General features: G+C 50.5%; 1 protein-coding gene across 1 annotated transcript in view; it reads right to left on the reverse strand.

Annotated features, from left to right (window-relative positions):
- Positions 1–736: 736 nt before the first annotated feature.
- The window catches only part of XKR6 (XK related 6), a 269,903-nt gene continuing 248,616 nt past the window's right edge, over positions 737–22,023 (reverse strand). Inside the window, exon 3 of the mRNA XM_032636377.1 lies at positions 737–3,623. Within this exon, the coding sequence (XP_032492268.1) occupies positions 2,659–3,623 (965 nt within the window). The 3' untranslated portion in view covers positions 737–2,658. The remainder of the gene's footprint in view (positions 3,624–22,023) is intronic.

The following is a 22,023-nucleotide window of genomic DNA, read 5'->3' on the forward strand; positions in this document are numbered from 1 at the left end:
CAAAGTCCGTGACTGCGTCGAAATGAAAAAGAGAAAGGAACTAAATCTAAGAACAAACAAGTCTGAGTGGCCGAGGTCCCAGAGGGATGCACAGGATGGACAGCATCAAGCCCCACTCTAATGGCCTCACCTTCTTCAGCCTCTGCAGAGTAAGCCATGAGCTAATAAGCCCTTGGTAGGGAAGCAGAATAAAAAGGAAAAGCACCTCTGACCAGATTGGAACTCCCAATTAATCGCCGAGGGCCCCCAGCCCTCAGAGGGGTGGGGACAGGCCAGCAGGGCTGGTCCTCAGCAGGCCTGGGTGTGCTCTGTGCGGAGTGCTTCCTGGACATGCCCTCCTGCCCTCTGCCCTCCGTCCCGCTGCCAGGGAGAACCCGAGGGGACAGCCGCGTCGGGGAGGGAGGGGGCAGGACGGCACTGCAAATTTAGTAATAATCAAGGAAATCAAAGGGGTCTGAACAGAGAAAGGAGAATCCAGTTTTACAACCCAACTGAAATTTAAAATTTGTGGGGTTTTCTGTTTTGCTTTGTTTGTTTCTTACAGGTTTGGATAAACAATGAAGGGAGGAAAGGAGAAACCTCTTTGAATAATATATATTTTTAAAAGAACCCCACAAACATAAAAAAGAAAAATTCCTCAGTTTTTGAACTTCTCCTAAGAGTAGCTCAACATGAGGTCTTGCACCCTAAACAGTTATATCTGGAATTAAGGAAAAAAATCGCCGCTACACACAACAAAGACTAACAGTATTTTTACTTAAAAATATTGTGTGTATATATAGAGAGACTTATATATATATATACCTTTTCTGTGGAGATTTTTTTTCTTTTTGTCATTTTTTTCTTTTCCTTTTTTTTTTTTTTTTTTGTGCCCAAGTAGAGATAAGATGGGATTGAAACGATGCCCTAGAACAGAATATTCCTTACAAGAGCAATACTTTGAAAAATAACATTTAAAAAATGGTTGAACATACTCGCAACACCTCCAGAAATTCAACTTGGTACAATGAGGAAATAAATAATTGAATCAAATCTTCACCCAAATGACACGGTCTCTAAGACCCAGAGTATGCTGCTGGTGTGACTCTTGCCATCATAAAGGGGCTCAAGGTAAAGCAACATCCCCTCCCCCTGCTCCCCACTTCCCAGCCCCTTACACTCCACCTCAGCAATACCCAGAGTCCGTCATATATTGTTTTTTCTCCATTTCTGGCAAGACCTTGCAGCAGACACACACACACACGGACACACACACACACACACACACGTGTGCTCTGGGTGCACACACACACACACACACACGACACACACAAAATTTCCCACTCAACCCAGATGCACCAAGTGAGCTGAGTAACTTTCAGCCAACCACAATGGTGAAAGACAGAAGCACCAAACAGTCTTTGAAATGGGTCAGTTATTACAATTTAACTTATTTTTTATGTTCTAATTTTCCTCTTTGTGTTACTATTTTTAAAAAGCACAAACGAAAAATGAAGAATTCTTTCCAGATCAATTTAAGGCTTCCCACCAAATGGAAACAGAAGAGGCCTTACACAATATCACATGGGATAAATGTATACCTTTCACGGCCTTAAAATGACAGAACAAATCATTTTTGCCAGTCACTGATTAAGTATTGTGCCTTTAAATTGATGTCATTCTTTTTGCTACTATGCTGAGTTTTATTATTACTGATTCTCTTTGATTACATATATGGAAATCTCCTTTAATTTGCTTTAGAATTTCCTTTTCTTATCGAATTATTAGGGTGGTTTTTGTTTTGTTCTGTTTTGCTTTTTCACCAGGAAACAAATGTGATTCTTAATAGGTGAACGCTAAAATGGCACCTAGTCAGCCTTCAAGGAGCTCTTCCAACCATCTGAATTTCAAATGGCCCTTTGGCTCCAAGAAGGGGCTGAGAAGTTGGGGGCAGGGACGGGAGAAGGGGGAGAGAAACCAAAAAGAGGGAGGGGTTTCTATGCTTTTGCTTTTGGTCAATTTGTTTTCTTCAATACAAATCATCAGATAGGAAGAATGATTGCTTTGTGTTTTATTCGTTGGTTGGTTTTTGTTTCGTTTCTAGATTGGTTTCATCTGATTGTTTAATTTTCCCCCTCCCAGTGCAAAAATCACCAGAGAGTTTTGCATGAGAAAACGTGACAGTACTTAATGAAACTCAGCACCTAAGGGCATAAGGCAGTTGAAGGTTTTGTTTGTTTGTTTGTTTGTGTTTGTTTTGTTTTGTTCTTTCAATCAGCACCAATCCCGTAAATGACCTACACTTGGTGTAAAGGTATAAAACTTTGTTTTTCTTTTGGAGTGGAGACAACTCCTTCTTCTCCACCGTATGAACCATAGTGTGGGATTTTTTTTTTCAATACTGTTACTTATGTGTAAAAAACAAAAGAAAGGTTTTCTTTTTGTTTTTACTTACAAAACATAGAGAATATCTTTGTATACATACAGCGACTGGAAAGAAAGCTTATCTGAAGGGGTTGTGACTTATTCTCTTTTTGTTTTTTGTAGCATTGGTGGTGGTGGTGGTAGTGGTGGTGGTAGTTCTGTGTATTGAAGGAAGGGAGGAGTTATATTTCTTGCAAGCGGCGTTTACCGCAAACCAAACTTAAGGTCCCCTTCTCAACTTGGGTCGAGATGCTCTCAGAGCGAAGACTCATACTGTAGCAGCTCGTAAAGGAGCGGTCCATCTCGATACCGAATGCCTACCGCGGCGGGGGTGACATATTGCAGAATGTTAATAGTCCTTCTCAATCTCCTGTCTACAAAATGAGCATCCCAAGCTGGGTATCTCTTTCTCGGCATGTCAATCTTAATGAGGGGCCCTTCTGGGAGGTAAGGACGCCCCAACGGGGTAGAGGGCCCCATGGGTCTCACTTGGAAAACGGGCAAGCAAGTGTCAGCCGTGAGATCCTCCTGTTGTTCCGTTACGGCTCTGGTAGGCGTGACCTGGGTCCCCCGGTACCCAGGGGTCTGAGGCGCCATGGGCTCAACATCGGGGGGCAAAGGGATGCCCCAGAGCAGCTCGGCACAACAGGAGCTGGCCAAGATCTTAACTCGCGGCCCCGTGGGATGCAGCACACCGTAATATAAGAGCATCAGTGCAATCCCAGCCACAAAGCTAATAAAGACACAACACAGTGCTGGCACCGCAAAGGAGTCAGTGGTCTCCGGGTCTCTGTAAAAATACCAAAGGAACGTCAAGGCAGCATTCTCGGTCAAGACTATCGTATAATATGCAAACATTCGATATCGAGTCCGCCCTTCCTTGACGTTAAACCAGCAGAAAATGTACACGATCCCTACCACCATGTTGAAGAGGATCTCCTCCCACTTGGACATGCAGAAGTCTGTTCCGCCATGGATAATCCAGAAGGCCATGGCACACCAGTGAACCACCACGAAGATCCCGAAGTAGAGCTGGAAGATGGAAGCAAAGAGGGCAAAAGAGATAACTCTGGATGAGATGGTGAAGAGGCGCCAGAAGAGGTGGATGAGGGCCCCTCTGTAGCTCATACTCTTCTTGTCGTCCCTGGAGTCCCGCAGCAGCTTGTGATAGGAGGCTAGCACCCAAGCCAGGGACATCAGGGAAGTCACAGAGGAGACACCTGCCGGAAAGACACAAACCCACACAGTCAAAACCGTGGACCTCAACCGCCGGGCACAGCAGGGCTGCCAGCCGAGGAGACGCCCACACACACCACGATCTACAGGAGGAGGGAGAAAGAAACACAAAATCAGGACCCGAACTTGGAGGCCATGGCTGCCCCCTAAGCTGACAGCTTGTGAAATCTAGCTTCAGTGTCAACGACCCAGGCCAGAACTTCTGGAGACCCACGGCTCAAGAGTGAAGCTGAGGTTGGCGTGCTCTGCCAAGGGGCTAGAGAGCCAGGACCGCTGTGCTGGCTCATCACCTCTGCTGTGGGAGGGACCCCACGTGTTCTATTGTAAGAGATCATAAGCTCACTGGCGGGGTCGGTGTCCTTGTCACCACCAGGCTGTGCTCTCAGAGCAGCCAGTAGACGGGGATCACCGATTGTGAAGACCGAGAGCTTACTAACGCCCCAAGGCGCACAGCTGTCCTACTTTGAGAAGGCTTTGGAGTCACCCTTCCCCTTCTCGCCAGCTCGCTCAAGGCCAAGGAGCCCTTAAGGGGATCTTCTTCTATCTGGCCTTTCCCCATCCACTCCCTAAGGCCACCCTGATCAAGGACCCGGGGACGGCCTGTGTTTCTCTGACTGCTTTCGCATTCACTCTTGTCTCTCGTGGTCTCCCCACGCTCCTTGTTGCCTTCTCCAATCAGCCACTGCTCGAGGTTCCCTGAGGCCTTGACTGGGGAGGCCCTGTCCTTCTCTGCTTCTGTCCTGCAATGAGCAGTGTAACTTGGGCTTTGGGGATGCCTTTCCCCTCCCTAGCCCGGTGAGCTCTCCAAGGCCTCTGCACATCATTACCTACACGTCTCCTCAACGAGCAAGTGAATGTGTCTGATCCCAAGGGACGGTAGAGCAATTTTATTTATGACGCTGCCTATGTGATATTTGTAACTCAATCAATCTAAACGCAATAAACAGTGGCTGGAGTCTCTCCAAGTCCACCCATGGGCAGGCGATCATGAAGTCCGGCATCGTCATACCATCTCCTCTGGAGCAAGGCCCCCTTGCCCCTCTGCTCCTTCAAGCATTAGCTCCACTCAGTCCGTCTAGTGCCTCTTTTGTTTTTCTTCTCTCCCCAGATTTCAGAATTAAATGCAGCTAAATTCAGCTGGAGCCCTGAATACTACCCCATGGGCCACCATCTCCTAATCAAGGTCCCCACCTTCACCCCAGAGCACGATTCCCCTACGGCGTTCTTCCAGGCTGACATCAAAGTGACCCGGTCGTTTTCTCTCTTAAGGCCAAAGGTCAGATCCAGGAGCCTCATTCATCAAGAGACCCATGAAGCTGGCCCAGAGTTCCAGCCTTCTGTTGGTCTTTCCCCGGCCCCTCCTCACCTCTCCACTTGACCCTCAGTGAAGGATCAAAGTCCTCTGTCACTCCCTGCCCCTCGCTCCACGCATTTGTCCTTCCCCACCCAGCCCACGCGGCACCTCCCTTCCGACATTTCAGGGAGATGCGCCGGTTTGCAGCTTGCAGAACATTAGAGTCTGATGCCAAAAACCAGTGTGCTGGCAGAGCACAGAAAAAGCCTGGAAGGTTAACTGTGACGATGAGTATGTGTTGCTTTTGCAAGAATCACAGCCAACGTGGAAAATAAACAGGGAAGAAACAATCCCAATTTCTCCATAGAAGCCAATCTTGAAAACACCTGATGATTTTCCTCTCACTTTTCTGGAAAGTTCTGAACACAGTACTTATGTGTGTCCTGCTTTGCCCTTTGTACACACGGCATTTCCACCAGCCTCTGCTGAAGCCATGTGGTCTCTTGCGACCATGTCACAGTGGCTATGCTAACCTTTCAGAGCCCCCGTGTTCGTGTTCTCTTGAGGCTGGGGCAGAGAGGGGAATGGGTTCCCTTGGGAGTCACGTGATTTAGGCTGTAGGTTTCTGGACGGCAGGGAACGTGCAGTCATCTTGATCGTCTGGGCCAGGCTTATTACCAACACTGGAGCATCCTCGGAAAGCTTCTTTGCGGCATTACCCCTCTCCTGGGGTGAACCCATTTCTTGATGCTAAAAGTGATACATCTCAGAGGTGCTACCGACCCTCAGTGATCAGGGGGATCTCTACAGCAGCTGAATGGAAAGAAGGCTTGATTTTTCTGTTTCTTCTAATAAAGCAAAAGGTATTACTTCCCCTGTTTGCAGAAAAGCACAAGCTCATGAAGTAAGAAGCTAGCTTTTGCCGAAGTGTGGTCTAATCCAGTCTAACTCGGAGTGTGCTCTTGAACAAACTTGGGGTGCAGAAGCAGGACAGCCCCTCTGCTGTCACCGTCCTGATTTCATTGTTCGGTGTGCTGTGATGGTAGCCCCATCCACGCCCAAAATGAGCAAAGAGGAATTCAAACGTCCACTGACCACATTGGTGAAGCGAAATTCAATCCTTCATCGTCGATCTATCTTCTGGGTCACCTACGCCACTTCCAGATCCATGCCTGTGGTTTCAGGGTATTGCAGAAATCACTCCCCTCTAAGCCGACGCACACACTGCCTCGGTCCACGGTCAGCACTTCTGGAAGTTCTCTCTAGGACGTGGTATGAATGTTCCGCAAACGTCATAAGACATCACTGCTAAATTACAAGGGGGGCTCGGGAGACAGTCACGTGGAGGACCGAGAGCCGACACCTGGCCGGGGGCCTGTGGGCTGGCTGATGTCCAGCCGCCGTCTTACCTCTCTGCCTCATCTGCTCCCGACATGGTGAAGTTGTAGATCGCCAAACGTTATAGGAGCTTCACAGACCACCCACTTCAAACCCACACATCCAACAGGAAACAGAGGCTACCCGAGAGAAACTACACACCATGATTCACTGAGCATGTATCTTATTTAGAAGAACCCTGTGATGTAGGCACTTGTTATGGGCAATGTCCCCACCTCTCCCACCCCCAAATTCTTATGTTGAAGCCCTAACCCCCAGGACCTTACTACGTGACTGCATTTGGAGATAGGGCCTTTAAAGAGGCAATTAGGGGTGGCCCTAATCCACCCTAATGCCTATTGTCCTTATGAGAACAGATCATTTGGGCCCACAGAGATGCCTGGGATGTGCTCACAGAGGAAAGACCACGTGAGGACACAGCAAGAAGACGGCCGTTTGCAAGTCAAGGAGAGAAGCCTCAGGAGAAATCAACCCTGCCGACACGTGATCTTGGACTTCCAGCCTCCAGAGCTGTGAGACGATAAAATTTCTGTTGTTTTAGCCACCTAGTCTGTGATATTGGATACAGTGTTCCAATTCCATTTTTTTTGATGAACAAGATATTTTTCAAAAATCATACTTCTATCAAGAAGCAGAATTGGAATTCAAACTCAGACTCCATGGCCTTGAAAGTAGCCACTGTATTAAATGGACCCTCCAGATTTGGTCTTAGCAGGGACTGGGCCCTCTGGGTGTAAAGGATTTGAATCTTTTGCCAAGAGTGGATGGGAGGTGTAGTACCTACAGGTATCTGAGAGAGGGCCCTGATTATGGAGCTAAAAACCAAATCTGAATTCTCTTCCACTTTCCTCAGGAAAGTAACATTCAAGCCCCAAAGAAAGAGATGACTCCCACAGAATTAACTGAGATCACTTTCCCTCTGTTAAGTGATTAATCTTCAAAGGCCTGCAGCGTATATTATTACAGAGGGAGGAAGTGCAGGGTTTTCCTCCTGCAGTGGCTCACTTGGAAGATTTCTGTCTGGCCCGAGGTCAACCCAAAAGTCAATGCATTATCCTGGCCAAGACCCCAAGACCACAGCAACCGGCTGTGGAAGCAGCCTCGTGGCCCCCAGTGAAATTCTCAGACAGGCCTGGGCACATTTATGATTCCTCTCACTTACAGCTCCATCATTTTCTGCATTGCAAAGATCAGACTGGAAATTGTAAAACACTCCACGTTCGGCTGTGACGAGTTCTGGGCAGTGACCTTCACGGCTTGCTCTCTTTTCCTGCTGCAGACCAGGAAGGGGGGATTGCAGCTGGCCCACTGGGTGAACCAAGTTCAGCCCCACCATCTGGGAGGTCACTGAGCCAGAGCCTCGTGGGGGCCACCCCCTGAGAAAGGCTTGGGACAGGGGCCTTGGGGCTCTGATCACCAGACCCAGGGGCTAAGGTTTCCGGAAATAGGATGTCCACACCTTATGACCAACGGAGCAGAGCATGAGGGGCTGCAGCCTGCGGTTGGAGGCCCTTGACCAAGGAGGGGCAGTCCTCTGGGAAGTCACCATCACCACCAATTTGGTGGTGTCCCTGCAATACCCAAGGGTCACTGTCAGTTGAACTGTTGCCAGTTGGGGAACAAAGCAAAAAGTGAGTGTGGATGTCCCACCACGTGAGAAGCAGACAGAGTGACAGGGTGTCTGGGGGAAGGTCGGGACGCTAAAATCAGAGAGGGGTGGGGAGCAGATGAAGTGGAGGAAGCAGGAGGAAAGGTGTGATGCCGTGGAAGGGACCAGGGCGGCAGGAGGGCCGTCATCAGGGTGAGGTAGGGAGGCTGCAGTCTGGCAAGAAGAAGCAGGGCCGTGACCCGGATGGACCAGAGCAGAGCGGCACTGGGGGCCAGTGAATGGGAGCCAGAAAGGGGACTTGAGGAGAAACCAAATCGCGAGACAGTCTCGCCGGGGGAACGCTGCACGCGGGTTCAAGGAGTCTCTGAGAAGCCGCAGGAGCACCTGGATTGGCCCCAAGGCTGTTTGTGAGCCTGGGCGAGTGGGGTTCACTGCTGGACTTTGTTTCCCAGAGCGGGGGCGGTGAATGTCCGGCCCTGTCACCAGCTGCCCTGTTCTTCCTTCTGCCACAAAGAGCTCCCTTCTGGTCCCACCGCTAAATCACACACTGGAAAACACTCGAGGAGGAGGGACTGGATGGGGCGCTGAGCAGAGCAGAGCAGGCGCAGAAGAGTCAGCTGTGCAGACCCCTAGCTCCCAGCTCCCTCCTATCAGCGTGTCTCCGTGGGCAAGTACCGCCAGCTTACAAAGAACAGCCCCCTGGACCCTGCACCCTCTGCCGTGAGATCCCACCTCTCCCGTCTCTCCTGCAACCTTCTCGAGGGTAACGACCTTGCTCCCTTAACTCTCCCACCTCCCTTCGCTCCTGACCCCCGAGTCACAACTGAGAGCTCTCGGTGAGGTTGATGACCAACTCCTAAGGGTGGCATTCAGAGGACTGGGTCCATGCACCTCCCCCTGACTCTGACATCTGTCGTTTGGATCTACTCTTGCACACTTGACCGTTAGCTAGTCCCCAGCTATGGCATCCTTTCCCTGCTGGGCTGTTATCCTCGTTTTACAGGTGAGGAGACTGAATCTGAATTTAAGAGATGTGGATGGGGCCACACTCCCGTTGTGGCTCACCTAATTTATATGACATTGTACCCCCATGGGCGGGTCCCCCAGAGATTCCCCAAACCAAGAAACAGGCTCAAGTTGCTATGTGTCTATCCACACGTCAAGGTGAACATCTGCCTCTCTCAGCCCTCACCTCCTCCCTCCTTTTACCACTGAAGCTAAGGTTTGGGGGAACTCCACCACCTGCTTGGCTAATTTCCACTGTCTATTTTCTCCAGATTGAGCTCCTATTAGACGGGCAATTCTTCTCTTTCTACCCATCAAACTTCACCCATCTTCCTACGTTTTAAAAAAGCCCAGTCTGTGCTTAGAAATGCTCTCAGACAAAGATAAGGCAGCTGTGGGCACAGCTCTCTAAGCATCACCGCCTGTCTCCTGTACTAACCTCCACCCAGGAGACACAGCAAGGGAGTGATGATACAAAGGTACTTTCCTACCCGGGCCACCAGGGAAAGGAAACCAGCCTCAAGGATGCCATCTGTGAACCAGGCTCAGAGACGTCAAGTAACTTGGCCAAGGTTACACAGGAGTAAGCAAGAGTGCGACCACCGACCCCTGGGATTATCTCACTCCTCACTCACGGTCTGTGTGCTGGGGCCAGTCATCCTGGCTTCCGAGATCCAGTTGTCAAATGGGCAGGAATTTTGTGGACTGGCTGATGTCATGTGAGAGGCCTGAAATAGGTGTGGTGGGAATATTTACACCACAGAAATTGGCAAATGCTACAAATCAGGGTTCCTTCCGACCCTGCTAAGAACTGGTTGTTAAGCATTTACCAGCACACCCCTTAAACGTGCTGAACACTGTTGCCAATTAGAGGAGCCTCATAACGTTTTCCTACTCCACACTTCTAAGCAAATCAGACGCACTGCCTGGCGATCAGCCAGAATTATATTCTGTAAGTCTGATGTGGCAGCAACAAAGAAATCAATCTCCTTTTTCAACTTACACTGAAAATACATCCACAGTAAATAATTTAAGGTCTAACAGTTTTCTTTGAGCTGCAGACTTTTGCAAGCACTGACATATTCATTTTAGTCCCATTTGGAGAGAGTGTGATCCCCACGTGAGGTTACCACATGGGGTCACCTTAAGACACTCCTGACATTTCCAGACTGACCTTTAGGAAGGGTCATAATAAAAGATGGCATCCATCACTGTGGATGTAACCCTCAGGACAGACACATCGGTGGCTGAGGCAACCTGAAAAACCCCAAGGCCAGTCAGGGTGGCATGGTGTAAACATAGGAAGGAAGGGAGGATTGGAATAATTCAGGAGAGCTGACGTCTGAGAAATTATACCTTAACGTGCTCCTTAACGTCAGGGAGATGGTCCAAGGGGGACAGAATTCAAATCTGGCCACCACAGCAGCAGTCTCCGTTACAGCGCATTGTCTTGCCATGGTTTCTGTGACAAATCTCTTTACTGACTCGGAATTCAGGCTCATTATGTCACCTGCTAATCTCTAATAAGTTTCCATAACAATAATACCCCCTCTACTGAACAGCTACCTTGGCCCAGACTCCATGCTGTGACACCCATTAACCGGATCATTCTCCCCTATAAATGTATCTGAGGCTGATTTTAAGATGCAGAAATGAAGGCTCACAGTCTAAGCCACTTTTCCAGATCAAGTAGTTAAGAAATCACAGAACCGGCATTTGAACACAGGCTACCTAACTCCAAAACTCAGATTCTCTTTGGAATCACTGGAAAGGTACGTCTCCCCATCCCCGTCCATAAGTGAAGGAATTGGCATTCAGGTTTATACACCAATTTCTTATCAATTTGGTAATCGAGCCCCTCTGATTATCTCTGTGAGCACCGGTGGCCAATCTGTAGGCCTGCAAGGCCGAGGACCCACCCTGGAGGTCCCTCCCTGAGCCTGCCAGTAAGTGCAGAGGTGGTGACACCTCTTTTTCATCTCTCTTGCCCAGACTGTTGGGAGGACCTCCTAGTGGGTTTCCCTGCGTCCGCCCTCGTCCCGACAGGCCACTCGCAATTCCACCAAAGTGACTAAGCTGAGGTACGTCTCTCCTCGTGGCCTCCCAGGCATGGCGGCCTGTCAACGGTGCCTGACTTTCAACCTTTTCGCAGGGAGGATATGCCTTCCCGCCCTGCTGAACTCAGCTGTGCCTGTGACCTGTCCCGGCCACTGCCACGTGAGCAGAAGCATGTGTGTGTCACGTCCAGGAGGAAGGGCACGCTCCCTCACCCCCGCCGCAGTGACCTGTGATAGACGCGCAACAGCAAGAAATGAACCGAAGTTGTTTTAAGCCAGGGAAATGGTTCTGGCCTCGAAACCGGGCACGGCCAGCCTCTCCTACTGACACACCGCTTCGCTCAGGGTTAATGCCGTGGTCCTTATAAGGCCTGTAGGGCCCCTCGTGACACTGCCTGGAGTTACAAGTGTATGCCATCGAGTCCCCACCCACGCCCTTCACCACATGGCACCAGGCTGGGCCCTACATGAGACAGCCCCTTCCTGCTCCAGGGTCACCTCACGCCAGCCCCTCGCTCCCCCTCTGTCCCATGTGGTCCAGGCATAGTCCTGCCTCAGGGCATGTGCGCTGGCTCTGTCCTCCACCTTGGGGGCCCTTCCCCAGGTCCCCAAGTGTCACCTCACTAAGGCCTTTACCAGAGCTCGGCCTCTCAGCCAGGCCATCGCTGGCCAGCACACTGAGAACTGCAACCCCCCAATGCCTCCCCCAACTTCCAGGCTTAATTTCCCACCTTAGCATCTCCCACCACCTCCATACACTTTCTCTCTTACTCGTTCCCTTTTTCCTTAAGTTCGTAGGTACCGTGATGCATGTGAGCCCCCAAGGGCAGTGCAGCAATTGGTCAGGTCCTTCTGAAACTATGTGCAAAACCGTGTGGGTATTTTTCTCACGAGACAGTCCACAGCTGTCCTCTGATTCTCAAAGGGGCCCATAGGGAAAGGGGTCTGTGACCCACCAGGCATCTCCCCTCCCGCCATTTTCCCCTGCGGAAAGGGGAATTCCCCGGGAGCCTCCATTTATGCCTGTGTCCTTTAGAAGAAAACCTTGAGGGTAGAAGACGGAGATGAAGAGGAATACATTCAGTGAATGTTCCCAATGATGCATCAGGCATTATGCCAGATACTTTGCATAAGTTATTTCATTTCATCCTGACAATAATCCCCTGAAGTGTCTACTGGTGTCCCATTTTACAGGAGAGGAGACCAAGGCGCAGAGAGGTAAAAGGATCTGTCTAGTTACTGCACGAAGCATGTCCTATTATTCTGATGGTTTGCCTTGTGGGGTCTTGTTGATCCTGGAGGGACCGCCCCTCCCAGGTTTAGCAAATTCCTCAAAATAGCAAACCACCAGTGCTTTTCATATGCAAACCAACCAGTCCGGAACGCACACCTCCTCTACTGGGCTCTGACACTCTGGGCCACTATCCCGCTGTCCTAATCACCCCAGGGCCAGGTACCAGACAACTAGGGACAGCGCTGTGCCCCAGAGCCTCCTGAAATTATTCAGACGAGCCTATGCTAAGCCTGCTTCCCCTGCCTCACTCATTCCTTCCCTGGGAAACCACAATAAAGGCTCTTGCCCACATTTTCCCCTCACTCCCTCTGCCTGCTGATGGACACTGGTGCTTCCCCAGGTGCCCCCCCCCCCATGGTGTGGCATGCCCTCTCCTCTTGGGATCTCTGAGTAACAAACGATCTTTTCAATGGCAGTTGTCTCCTGATCTGTTGCCCTTGAGATGCCTAAATAACAACAAAACCTGTCTTTTAAAACAGTTACAACATTAGCAAACTGTTGGAGAGGGAGCTTCAAACCCAGTATCTCCAGCTCCAAAGTCCCCCATGGCCTGGGGTTACAAGGCTAAAGCCTCCAGTAATTCCCTTGTCCCATGGGCTCAAATCCAAGCCCCCACTCACGGTGCCCAAGACCTCTGTGTCTGGGCCCTGCTCCCAGGCCCGTGGTCAGGACCTAGTGATATTAACCCACTCACAGAGGCAGGAGAGCACCGTGGTTCTGAGTGTGTGCTCTGGAACCAGGCTAGATTCTGCCACCCTGCTGTCCAGTGACGCTGGGCATCACGCCTGTTTGCTCACCTGTAAAAGGGCAACAATAACTGAACGCTCTTCTTGACGTTGCCGTAAGGATCAAGAGACAAATGGCTACGCAAGGGGTTAGCTCAGTGCCGGGCCCTTGGCAAAGTACGATGCCCACATATGAGCGGCTGTGAGCAGAGACACGGACCCCCATACGCACGCTATGTTGTCTCAAGCCCCTCGGCCCTTGCTCGTGTCATCCCTCTCCCATTTCCTGCTCATCCTCCAGGGCTGAGGTCGGCACCATCTCCCCCTGGGACCCCCTTCTGACTCCCCCTGAATGCACGGTACCACCTCTGCACCCTCCTGTGCATTCCTCTTCGACGGCCACTATTTTATAGTCACATTTTCTGCTGACTGTTGGTCTTTCTCCCTCAACTGTGACTTCCCTGAGGATAGAACTAACATTTATTCTTGAGGGTAGAAAAACTGGCTTATCCATTCCGGTAATCCCCATGCCTGGTGCAGAGTTGTCACCCAACAAATGTGTCCCCTGCACAGATACACTTTCCCAAGCAAAGTCACAAATGCAAACCCCAGATAAGCATGAGGTTGATGCCACATCTTGTAAACAGCTAGCTTCAACTGCTTAGTTAAAGAAAGCCACCTTCCCCGCTATATCAGTGTCCTATGGCCGCTGTAATGAATTATCACCAATTTAGTGGCTTAAAACAGCCCAGATTTATTATCTGACAGTTTGGAAGTCAGAGTCTGAAATGGGTTTCATTGGTCCCAATCCGAGGTGTCAGAGGTTTGGGCTCACTCTGTAGAGGCTCCAGGAGAAAATCTGCTTCCTTGCCTTTTGCAGCATCCACAGCGGCATTCCCTGCATCCCCTGGCTCACGGCCCCTCCCCTCCTCTTCAAAGCCAGCAGCATAGCATCTTCAACTCTTCCATTTGTCACATGGCCTTCTGTCCCTCTGATCCTCTGTCTCCTTCTTATAAGGACCCCTCTGATTATATCAGATACAACTGGATAACCCAGAATAAGCTCCCATCTCAAAATCCTTAAGTCAATCACACCTGTATAGTCCCTTTTGCATAAAGTGCCACGTATAGGCTCAGGGGACTAGGAAGTGGACATCCTGAGGGGCCATGTTCAGCTGACACAATCACCCATTTAATAGCAGGGCAAAGGTCCTCAATGGGAATGTTACTTTCTCCCAACGCCCACCACCCCCAGGACATCTGGCAGACTTTCTTGGTTGTCACAGCTCGGGGTGAGGGCGCTGTGGGCATCTAGTGGGTAGGAACCAGGGATATTGCTAAATATTCTGCAGAGCACAGGACAGCTCCCCAATACACAAGCAAAGAGTGATTTGGCCCCAGATATACTAGTGCTGAGAATGAGGAACCCTGTGATGGGGTTCCTATTCCTATTTCCTCAATGTTCTCAAGTTACAAACAAACTGTGAACCCGCATGTGTCAAGCAGCTGGAGATTCAGGCTTTCTAGAGTTCCTCCCGAGAACTGCTCAATATCTTGAGAGAGGCCCCTGGGGCACAGACCAGTGACCTTGGGACAGGTCATGAGAACAGCATCTCTGTGGTCCGATACCTGGATAAGGAGTCTCTTCTGAGCGGCTGACCACGAGCTGACGGTCACTCTGGGAACATGGGGGAAGGCAACAGCCCCCTTCTCAAGGAGCTTCAAGGTCAAATACTGGTATTTAAAGGACCGGGCAGGAGGAAAGCTAAATCCAGCCCTCTGATTCGGTTGCCTCTTCTTTCTAAGATGCTGTCAGAGCTATCGAAATACCATCTTCACAGCCAACTAGGTAAAGGCAAACTTTAGAGAGTCTAGAACAAATGTCAGCCACTCAAGCCTCGCAGATGCCTGGATCCTGGTGGGCCTGAAGCACACTGTGAAGAAATCCGTCTGCTATCCCTGGAAAGTTCCAGTAAATCCACCCTCATTGAGGAGCAAACAGCCAACCAGTCTCAATGCCCTGATGCTCCCAGACTGACTGCATTTTAACAGAGGCCGTGAGATGCCCTGGAAAGCATGGGCTTTGGTACAAGCAGACTGGGCCTTAGGTTATTGTTTGTGACCCATGTGTAAAAACATGGATTTGGAATATTCAATATATATTTGATATATGTACATCTTTGATGTATTTACATACTATACTATATATTTATATATCTATATATAGTGTATATATATATAGAGAGAGACAGAGACAGAGAATGTGTGCAGTACAATGTACATACATGGTGAATATATAGAGTGTATATATACAGTATTCTATAGCAATAAAGATGTGCCTACATGTCCTACTCCCCCATACACACATATATAGACTCAATCATATTTGAAATGGTATTATTCATGTGTCACTCGTTATTGCCTGTCTCCACTAAGATGTAGGCCCCCGAAGGGCAGAGACCCGCCTGCCTGGCTCACCTCTGTTCCCCCAGAGGCTAGCACAGGGCCAGACGTGCTCAGTGCAGATGTGTTTCAGGGAGCCTGTGTGATGTATTATCGTTGACCATCAAACTTACCTATAACAGATTTTTTTTTTTTTTTTTTTGCGGTACGCGGGCCTCTCACTGTTGTGGCCTCTCCCGTTGCGGAGCACAGGCTCCGGACGCGCAGGCTCAGCGGCCATGGCTCACAGGCCCAGCCGCTCCGTGGCATGTGGGATCTTCCCGGACCGGGGCACGAACCCGTGTCCCCTGCATCGGCAGGCGGACTCTCAACCACTGCACCACCAGGGAAGCCCATACCTATAATATTTTGACAAAGGCCTAACCTAATTGATTTTCTCACGCAATCATGCCCTCTCAAGAGAGAAGCAGGCCTGCAGCCGGGGGCAAGAGCATCTCCAGCTCAGTCTCACCTTGCAGGGCCCTGGGATTCCATGTTTGTAAGTGGGGGGAGAGGAGGGTCCTGCTGGGATTCTAAGCTACAATGATGTAATTTAATCTAAACCCCAAAGTCATTCCCTCACCCGAGACACAAAGTAACCGCATGTGTAACCCTTACCCCTAGTCCCCAGGTGGCTTCCCCTCTAATCTCACAGGGTCCCCACCCATCCCCTCTGAGTAGGTTAGGGCAGGTACGATTATTCCCAACTTAAAAAGGAGAAACCGAGGCTCAGAGAGGTTAAGTGATGCGTCAGATATCCCAGCCAAATTAATGGGCAAGTGGGGTGGCTAGAAGCCGGCGCCCACAGCTGGAGTTCCCACCTTTTCTCCTGTCACATCCCCCCTCCTCCCCCGCGAACTACTCCTCCAGCCAACCGGCTCTGCGTCTCCCTGACAGGTCACCGCACGATCTGACCACCGCAAGAGAAATCCTGGGAGGAGAAGGGCTTGGGCCAAGGGCAGGGGCACCGCCCACTCCTGCACCAGGCACTGAGGGTGGGGAGGAGGGAAAAGCGGGAGAAACGGCGTGGGGACAGAGGCGCGAGACCGGCCATCGCAGGCTGACCTGCCGCTGCTGCTGCACCCTCGGCACCGTGCTGGGCTAGAACCAGCGCTCTCCACGGTCCTGGCCTGGTTACAGGAGGAACGGCCCCTGGAGCCCTGCAAGGGACTGTGTCAGGAGGCTGCGGAGGGCTCTCAGACCGCCGTTGAGCTCCACGGCAGCTCAGGCGAGCAGGCTGGCGAAGGAAGCAGAGCTGCCAAGCAGGTGACGTCGCCCAGCCAGGGCCTCGCTGAGCAGGGCAGCAATGCGGGCCTCGGATGGGTGATTGCCAGGGGGCCCCCTTTGTGAAACAAACAAATGTATTTCACTTGCTCCTGACAAAACCCCTCTGAGGCAGGAGTTACAATGCGTGGTTTACAAACGAGAACCCCGAGGCTCAAAGAGGTTAAGGGCCTTATGGGACTGATGCAGCTTCTAAGTGCAAATCAGAGTGCGAAGCCAGGTCCACACCTGCTACCACTCAAAACAGGAGGCAGCACCTTTTCTTCTAGGCGACAGTCTCAGGAGACTACCGGAGGGACAAGCAGAGGAGGCCTCAAAGTACTTGGTTATTACTGGGGCAGGGTGGGGGGGTGAAGGGAATGATGGGGTCCCCAAGAACAGCAGGAGGTGGGGATGGGCTCCACGCGGTCACAGGTGGGCAGGTATTACAGCGGGCGGGCTCCTGAACCCCAGGGTCTGGCAGCCTGGGGCACGTGGGGTCTGGAATTGAGAGAGGACTCAGCTCTCCGCTGGTCAACGTCAGACCCAAACGTCACCCCAGGTTGGCCATGGAGTGACTGCCTCACCCCTAGGACTCCTCTTGTTGTCCTGACCCACCTAACATCTCCAATTGTGTCTAGAATGGAAAGGATCCCTTTTTTATTTTTACAGATGAAAAAGGTGAGGCTCAGACAGGAAGGAGAACAGCTTACAGGGACTCCCCCATTTCCTTCTCAGGGTCTCTTCCATTCCACCCACTCCCCAGGAGTGAGAGGTGTGTGACACAGGAAGACATCATTCATGAAATCTGTAGGCCTTCTTTCCTTGGAAATCTTAAGAAATAGAAAAGATCTTTTGAAGATCACTTAATTGCCGTCTTTCCTGGAGCTGGGAGTTCCCACGAGACCTTGAGTTTGCGATTGCCTCTAATGTGAATGTCTAGCCTAATAATTAAACATTGCTCCTGTCCGATTCTTGCTCAGATTCCCCCACTTTTCTCTTCCTTACAGTTACAGACTGAAAGGACTTCAGGAGTCCCTCCTGCCCTCACTCATATTACTCAGGCTCAGAGATGAGATGGGAGAGATTTTCCCAGCATCCCTTGCCACGTTCTAGCACAGTGGACTCAGGACCCAGGGCTCCTTCAGCTGCCCGCCTCCCTATGCAGGAAAGTTGCGGGGTGGGAGACAGGAGAGCAAATCTAAGAAGTGTGACGTGTCTCTGTGGGGCAATGAAACTGTTCTGAGATTGGTCGTGGTGATAGTGACAACTCCGCAGATAGACTAACAGCCATTGAATCATATACTTCAAGTGGGTGCATTTTACGGTATGTAAAGTGTATCTCAATAAAGCAGTTTAAAATTTTTTAACAAAGCAGAAGAGGAAGAGATGCTCTGCTGGCAGGAACCCCGGGGCACGGCTGAGCCCAGGCATGACACACCCACCTTCCCAGCCTCCTGGCTGCTCCCCAAACACTGGAGTCACTTCCTTAGCCCAAGGCCTTGCCCTTGGCTGTCCCCTCCTCTGGTACACTCACCTCCAGAGATCTGTGGGCTGGCTCCCTCCCTCCTTCATATCTTTGCTCAGAGGTCCCCTTCCTGCCACCCCATTGAAGACTGGGAGACCTTCCTGCAACACTGTTGAAGGCTGACACAGCTCTGCTCCCCCGCCCCTCTCTCTTCCCAGCTTTAGAGCTCTGCTGAGTACCTACCATTTTCTAATAGCTGTTTTGTTCGTTGTCTGTCTCTCCCTACAAGAAATGCAAGCTCCATGAGAGCAGGGCTTCCTGTCTGTTTTGTTTATTGCTCATATCTGTCCCCAGTGCCTAGAACCATGCTTGGTGCATAGTAGGTGCTTAATAAATAGTTACTGAATAAGTGGCCCCGTTACAGTTACGGCTCAGGCTTCTGAACTGGCAGCACTCGGAGCCTCCCCCGAGAAGCCTCACTGGCTTTGTCCCAACATTTCATGCACAAACATTTTCAGGCGGCCGATTGTTATTTCATCTGTGTTAACTGTAGTGACATTGATTTAGCCTGCCTTTCTCAAACGTTTTCTGCTGCTTTAAGAACCCTCCCTCATATGTACATACTGCATTTTCTTTTACACTTAAAATTTGTTAAGAGGGTAGATCTTACATGTGTTCTTATCGCAGTTTAAAAAAAAGAACTCTCCTCTCTTTTTGATGCACCAAAAGTGATGTCTCTGTTTAATATCCTTGCAAACTCTGTTTAGAAGTGTGAGGCTTTAATGTTCTGTTTGACAAGAAGCCACTGGGAGCTGAAGCAGAACTGGGAGCTGGAGTTGGCTGTTCAGGGCACCCTGTGTGTAGACGCCAAGCGGGTATCTGATGGGCAAGAAGGAGGGGCAGCTTCTCAGAAGGAGACAGAAACAGAGCTGGGGAGAGTTCGTACCCCAGGGAAACAAGAGAGGCCGAATCTGTGTTCTGGGGGAGAAGGAAGGCGTGTCCTTCTTCACTGCAGTTAAGGGTGAAGAGGCAAGACAGCCAGGGGAAGGGCATGAACAGGGAAGTGCACATCTTCTCCTTTATCTATCCTGGAGGCTAAGACCCAGGAATGGCATGAGCAGCCTGGAGCTGAGATCCGAGGCTGGAAGATCTTGGCACCAACCTGGTCTGAAACCCCAGAGCATCTCTCAGAGCTAGCGGCTCCGGCTCAGCACGGGGCGGGGGTGAGGGCCAGGGGGAGTCAGGGAGAAGGGGGCTACTCCACCAGGATTAAGTCAGGCGGTGGCTCACACAATAGGGGATCAGGGAGCACGGAACCCCCCCATAACTCTGCTCAAGGTGATTCATTATCTGATGGTGTTTGATGCAGTGAAATGGTTGTTTCAATAACGAATTTTACTTCTTGGTAATGAGGAAAGTTGAGTAGGAAATTCACAGGTCTGGTATAGAACACAGATCTGTGGTCATGGGCCACACAACCAGACCACCCTCACTTTCTGGGTGGCAGCTTCACCTAAGCATAACCAAAATCCTAAACGATCAAGTAGCCAACTTTTGTGTCCCAGACTTGCAGGGTAACAGCTAATGTCCATATGAGCGGGACTGGAGAGACAGGACAGCATTTTTCACATTAGAGAAAAGAAATCTCCCAAGGGGAGAGACATGGAGGTCTTTCACTGTGGGGAGGGGAAGGCAGGGAGGGCCGTTTAACCAAGCCCACAGCTGAGAAGCAGACCCTGGCCTTCGCTCTCCTGAGAACCGGAACCTGGAAGCCTAGCCCTCAACCAGAATGGAAACCGGATCCGGAGAGGAAGCCCGGAGAGGGAGCTGATTGGGATGACTTTCGTCCTCACTCGGAAAAGGAGGAAGAGCTCCTGGGGTGGCAGCTGAAGAAAAAGGTACAGACGGGAGCAGAGAAACTGGACGAACACCTGCCTCTCTGCAGCGCTCTCTTGCTGGAGAAAGGAGCAAATGTGAAGCTAAGGTACACGCCACTGGTGGGCTTCTGATGTAAGCGGAGCTGACAAGTGAGGTTAAGAAAGAAGGAGACGATTAGGGAGGTTAACACCAAAGGGATGGAAAGACAAGAGGCCTATCTGGATCTCAGAGCTCAACGTTTATTTAAAAGAAAACCAGTGCTTAAGGGCTTGGTGTTTAAGAACACCTACTGAAGGGTAGGTATCTTCGCAAACCCATTCCTGACACAGCACCTTGCCTACAGCAGAGCAGGTGCCTGAAAAGTGGGGTCGTGAGGCCACGGGCGAGTGGTCATCAGAGCCCTGTAAGGAGGAGAACTCCTTACGGCGAGCTCAACCCCAAAAGGCAGGCTCAGGTGCCGTGTGGGTGTCGCCAGTGGCGCTCGCCCAGCCCTGCCAATGTTCACGTGGGAGGGTCAGAAAACCCAAAAAGCCAGGAAAGGTGACAGAGCTACGAACTCTTGACCCAATCCCCGTAGGTGTCCTCAACCTCAACACACCCTGTTAGAAACCCCCAGCCCTCCTTCTATCACCGCCTGCACCAGGCCTGCTAAGTCTTGTTGATTTCCGCTCCAGAGCAGCCCTCCAACCCGTGCACTTGGCTTCCACCCCCCAGACACTCCAACCCCATCGTTTCACCCCTGGACCTCCACCGCTGCCTCTAACCGGCGTTCCTGGCTCAGCTCTTGTATTCCTCCCTGCACAGCAGGAAAGGGAATCTTCTTTAAAAGACTTCCTACATAACCCTCCCCGCGGCACTTGGTATAAACCCAAGCTGTCAGGCCTCTGCCTTCCCCTCCATCCTCCGCACATCACTCTCCTTCCCCAGACCGCCAACCTCCAGCTATGCTGAGTCCTTTCATTTTCTAGAACAAGCCAGGTGTTTCCTATCTCAGGGCCTTTACGTATGCCGTTCCCTCTGCCTGGAAGGCTGTATCTGCTTCTCCCATAGCTGGCTCCTCAGTGTTTATGCTCAGCCGAAATGTCAACTCTCTGGAGAGGCTTCCTCTGACATTCCTGCTCAAATAAGCTCTCTCCACACCCCACCCCGTGTACTGTGGTCTTGGCACCCTGATTGTTTGCTTAAAGCACTTCCCACAGCGTGCTAGCTGTCTAGCTGTTTCTGTTATGTCTCCCAAGAGAGAACGGAAGATTCATGAGGGCCTGGACCACATCTGTTCCCCGTTACCCTCAGCACGTAGTACGGCTCCTGACTTAATGCATCTTGTTGAATGGCAGACTGCATCAAGTGCCCATAATACGCCAGCCAAGGTGCTGTAGAGGGGTATGTGCTGCTCGTCAGACCTTCACAACCACCCAAAAGCAGTTATTATGCCCACTTTACAGATGAAGAAGCCCAGTTAGGAAATTAACTTGCCCCGTGTCGTAAAGTCAATAAATGGTGGAGGTGGAATTTATACGCAGCTCTGTCGGGCTTTTCTCACTATTAGGACTGTTTTCCAAACTCTGTCACAGCCTAGAAGCCTCGTGAAGCTTTCAGCAGACAAAAGACTCCCTACTAGTGTAAGTGGCATATCAGATAACATGCCCCTTTTATATCTTTATTTAAACTTTCAAGACACCAGATTTAAGGAAGACCCAACTGAAGTACCCAAATGACTCTAGCATAAGATTCCCATGGTTTATTATTACTGTTACTATTGGGTTAGCCAAAAAGTTCGTTTGGGTTTTTACGTAAGATTCCTTAAGGTGTTACGGAAAAACCCGAACGAACTTTTTGGCTAACCCAGTGTTATCTTTTGACTTGAGCCTGGTTTTGTGGGTAAATTGGATACAGATCCATCTTGCAGGCCAAATACCGTACTGCTAACCCAGTGATAAAAGAGGAATAA

Source organism: Phocoena sinus, chromosome 6, assembly GCF_008692025.1.
Source record: "Phocoena sinus isolate mPhoSin1 chromosome 6, mPhoSin1.pri, whole genome shotgun sequence".
NCBI lineage: Eukaryota > Metazoa > Chordata > Mammalia > Artiodactyla > Phocoenidae > Phocoena > Phocoena sinus.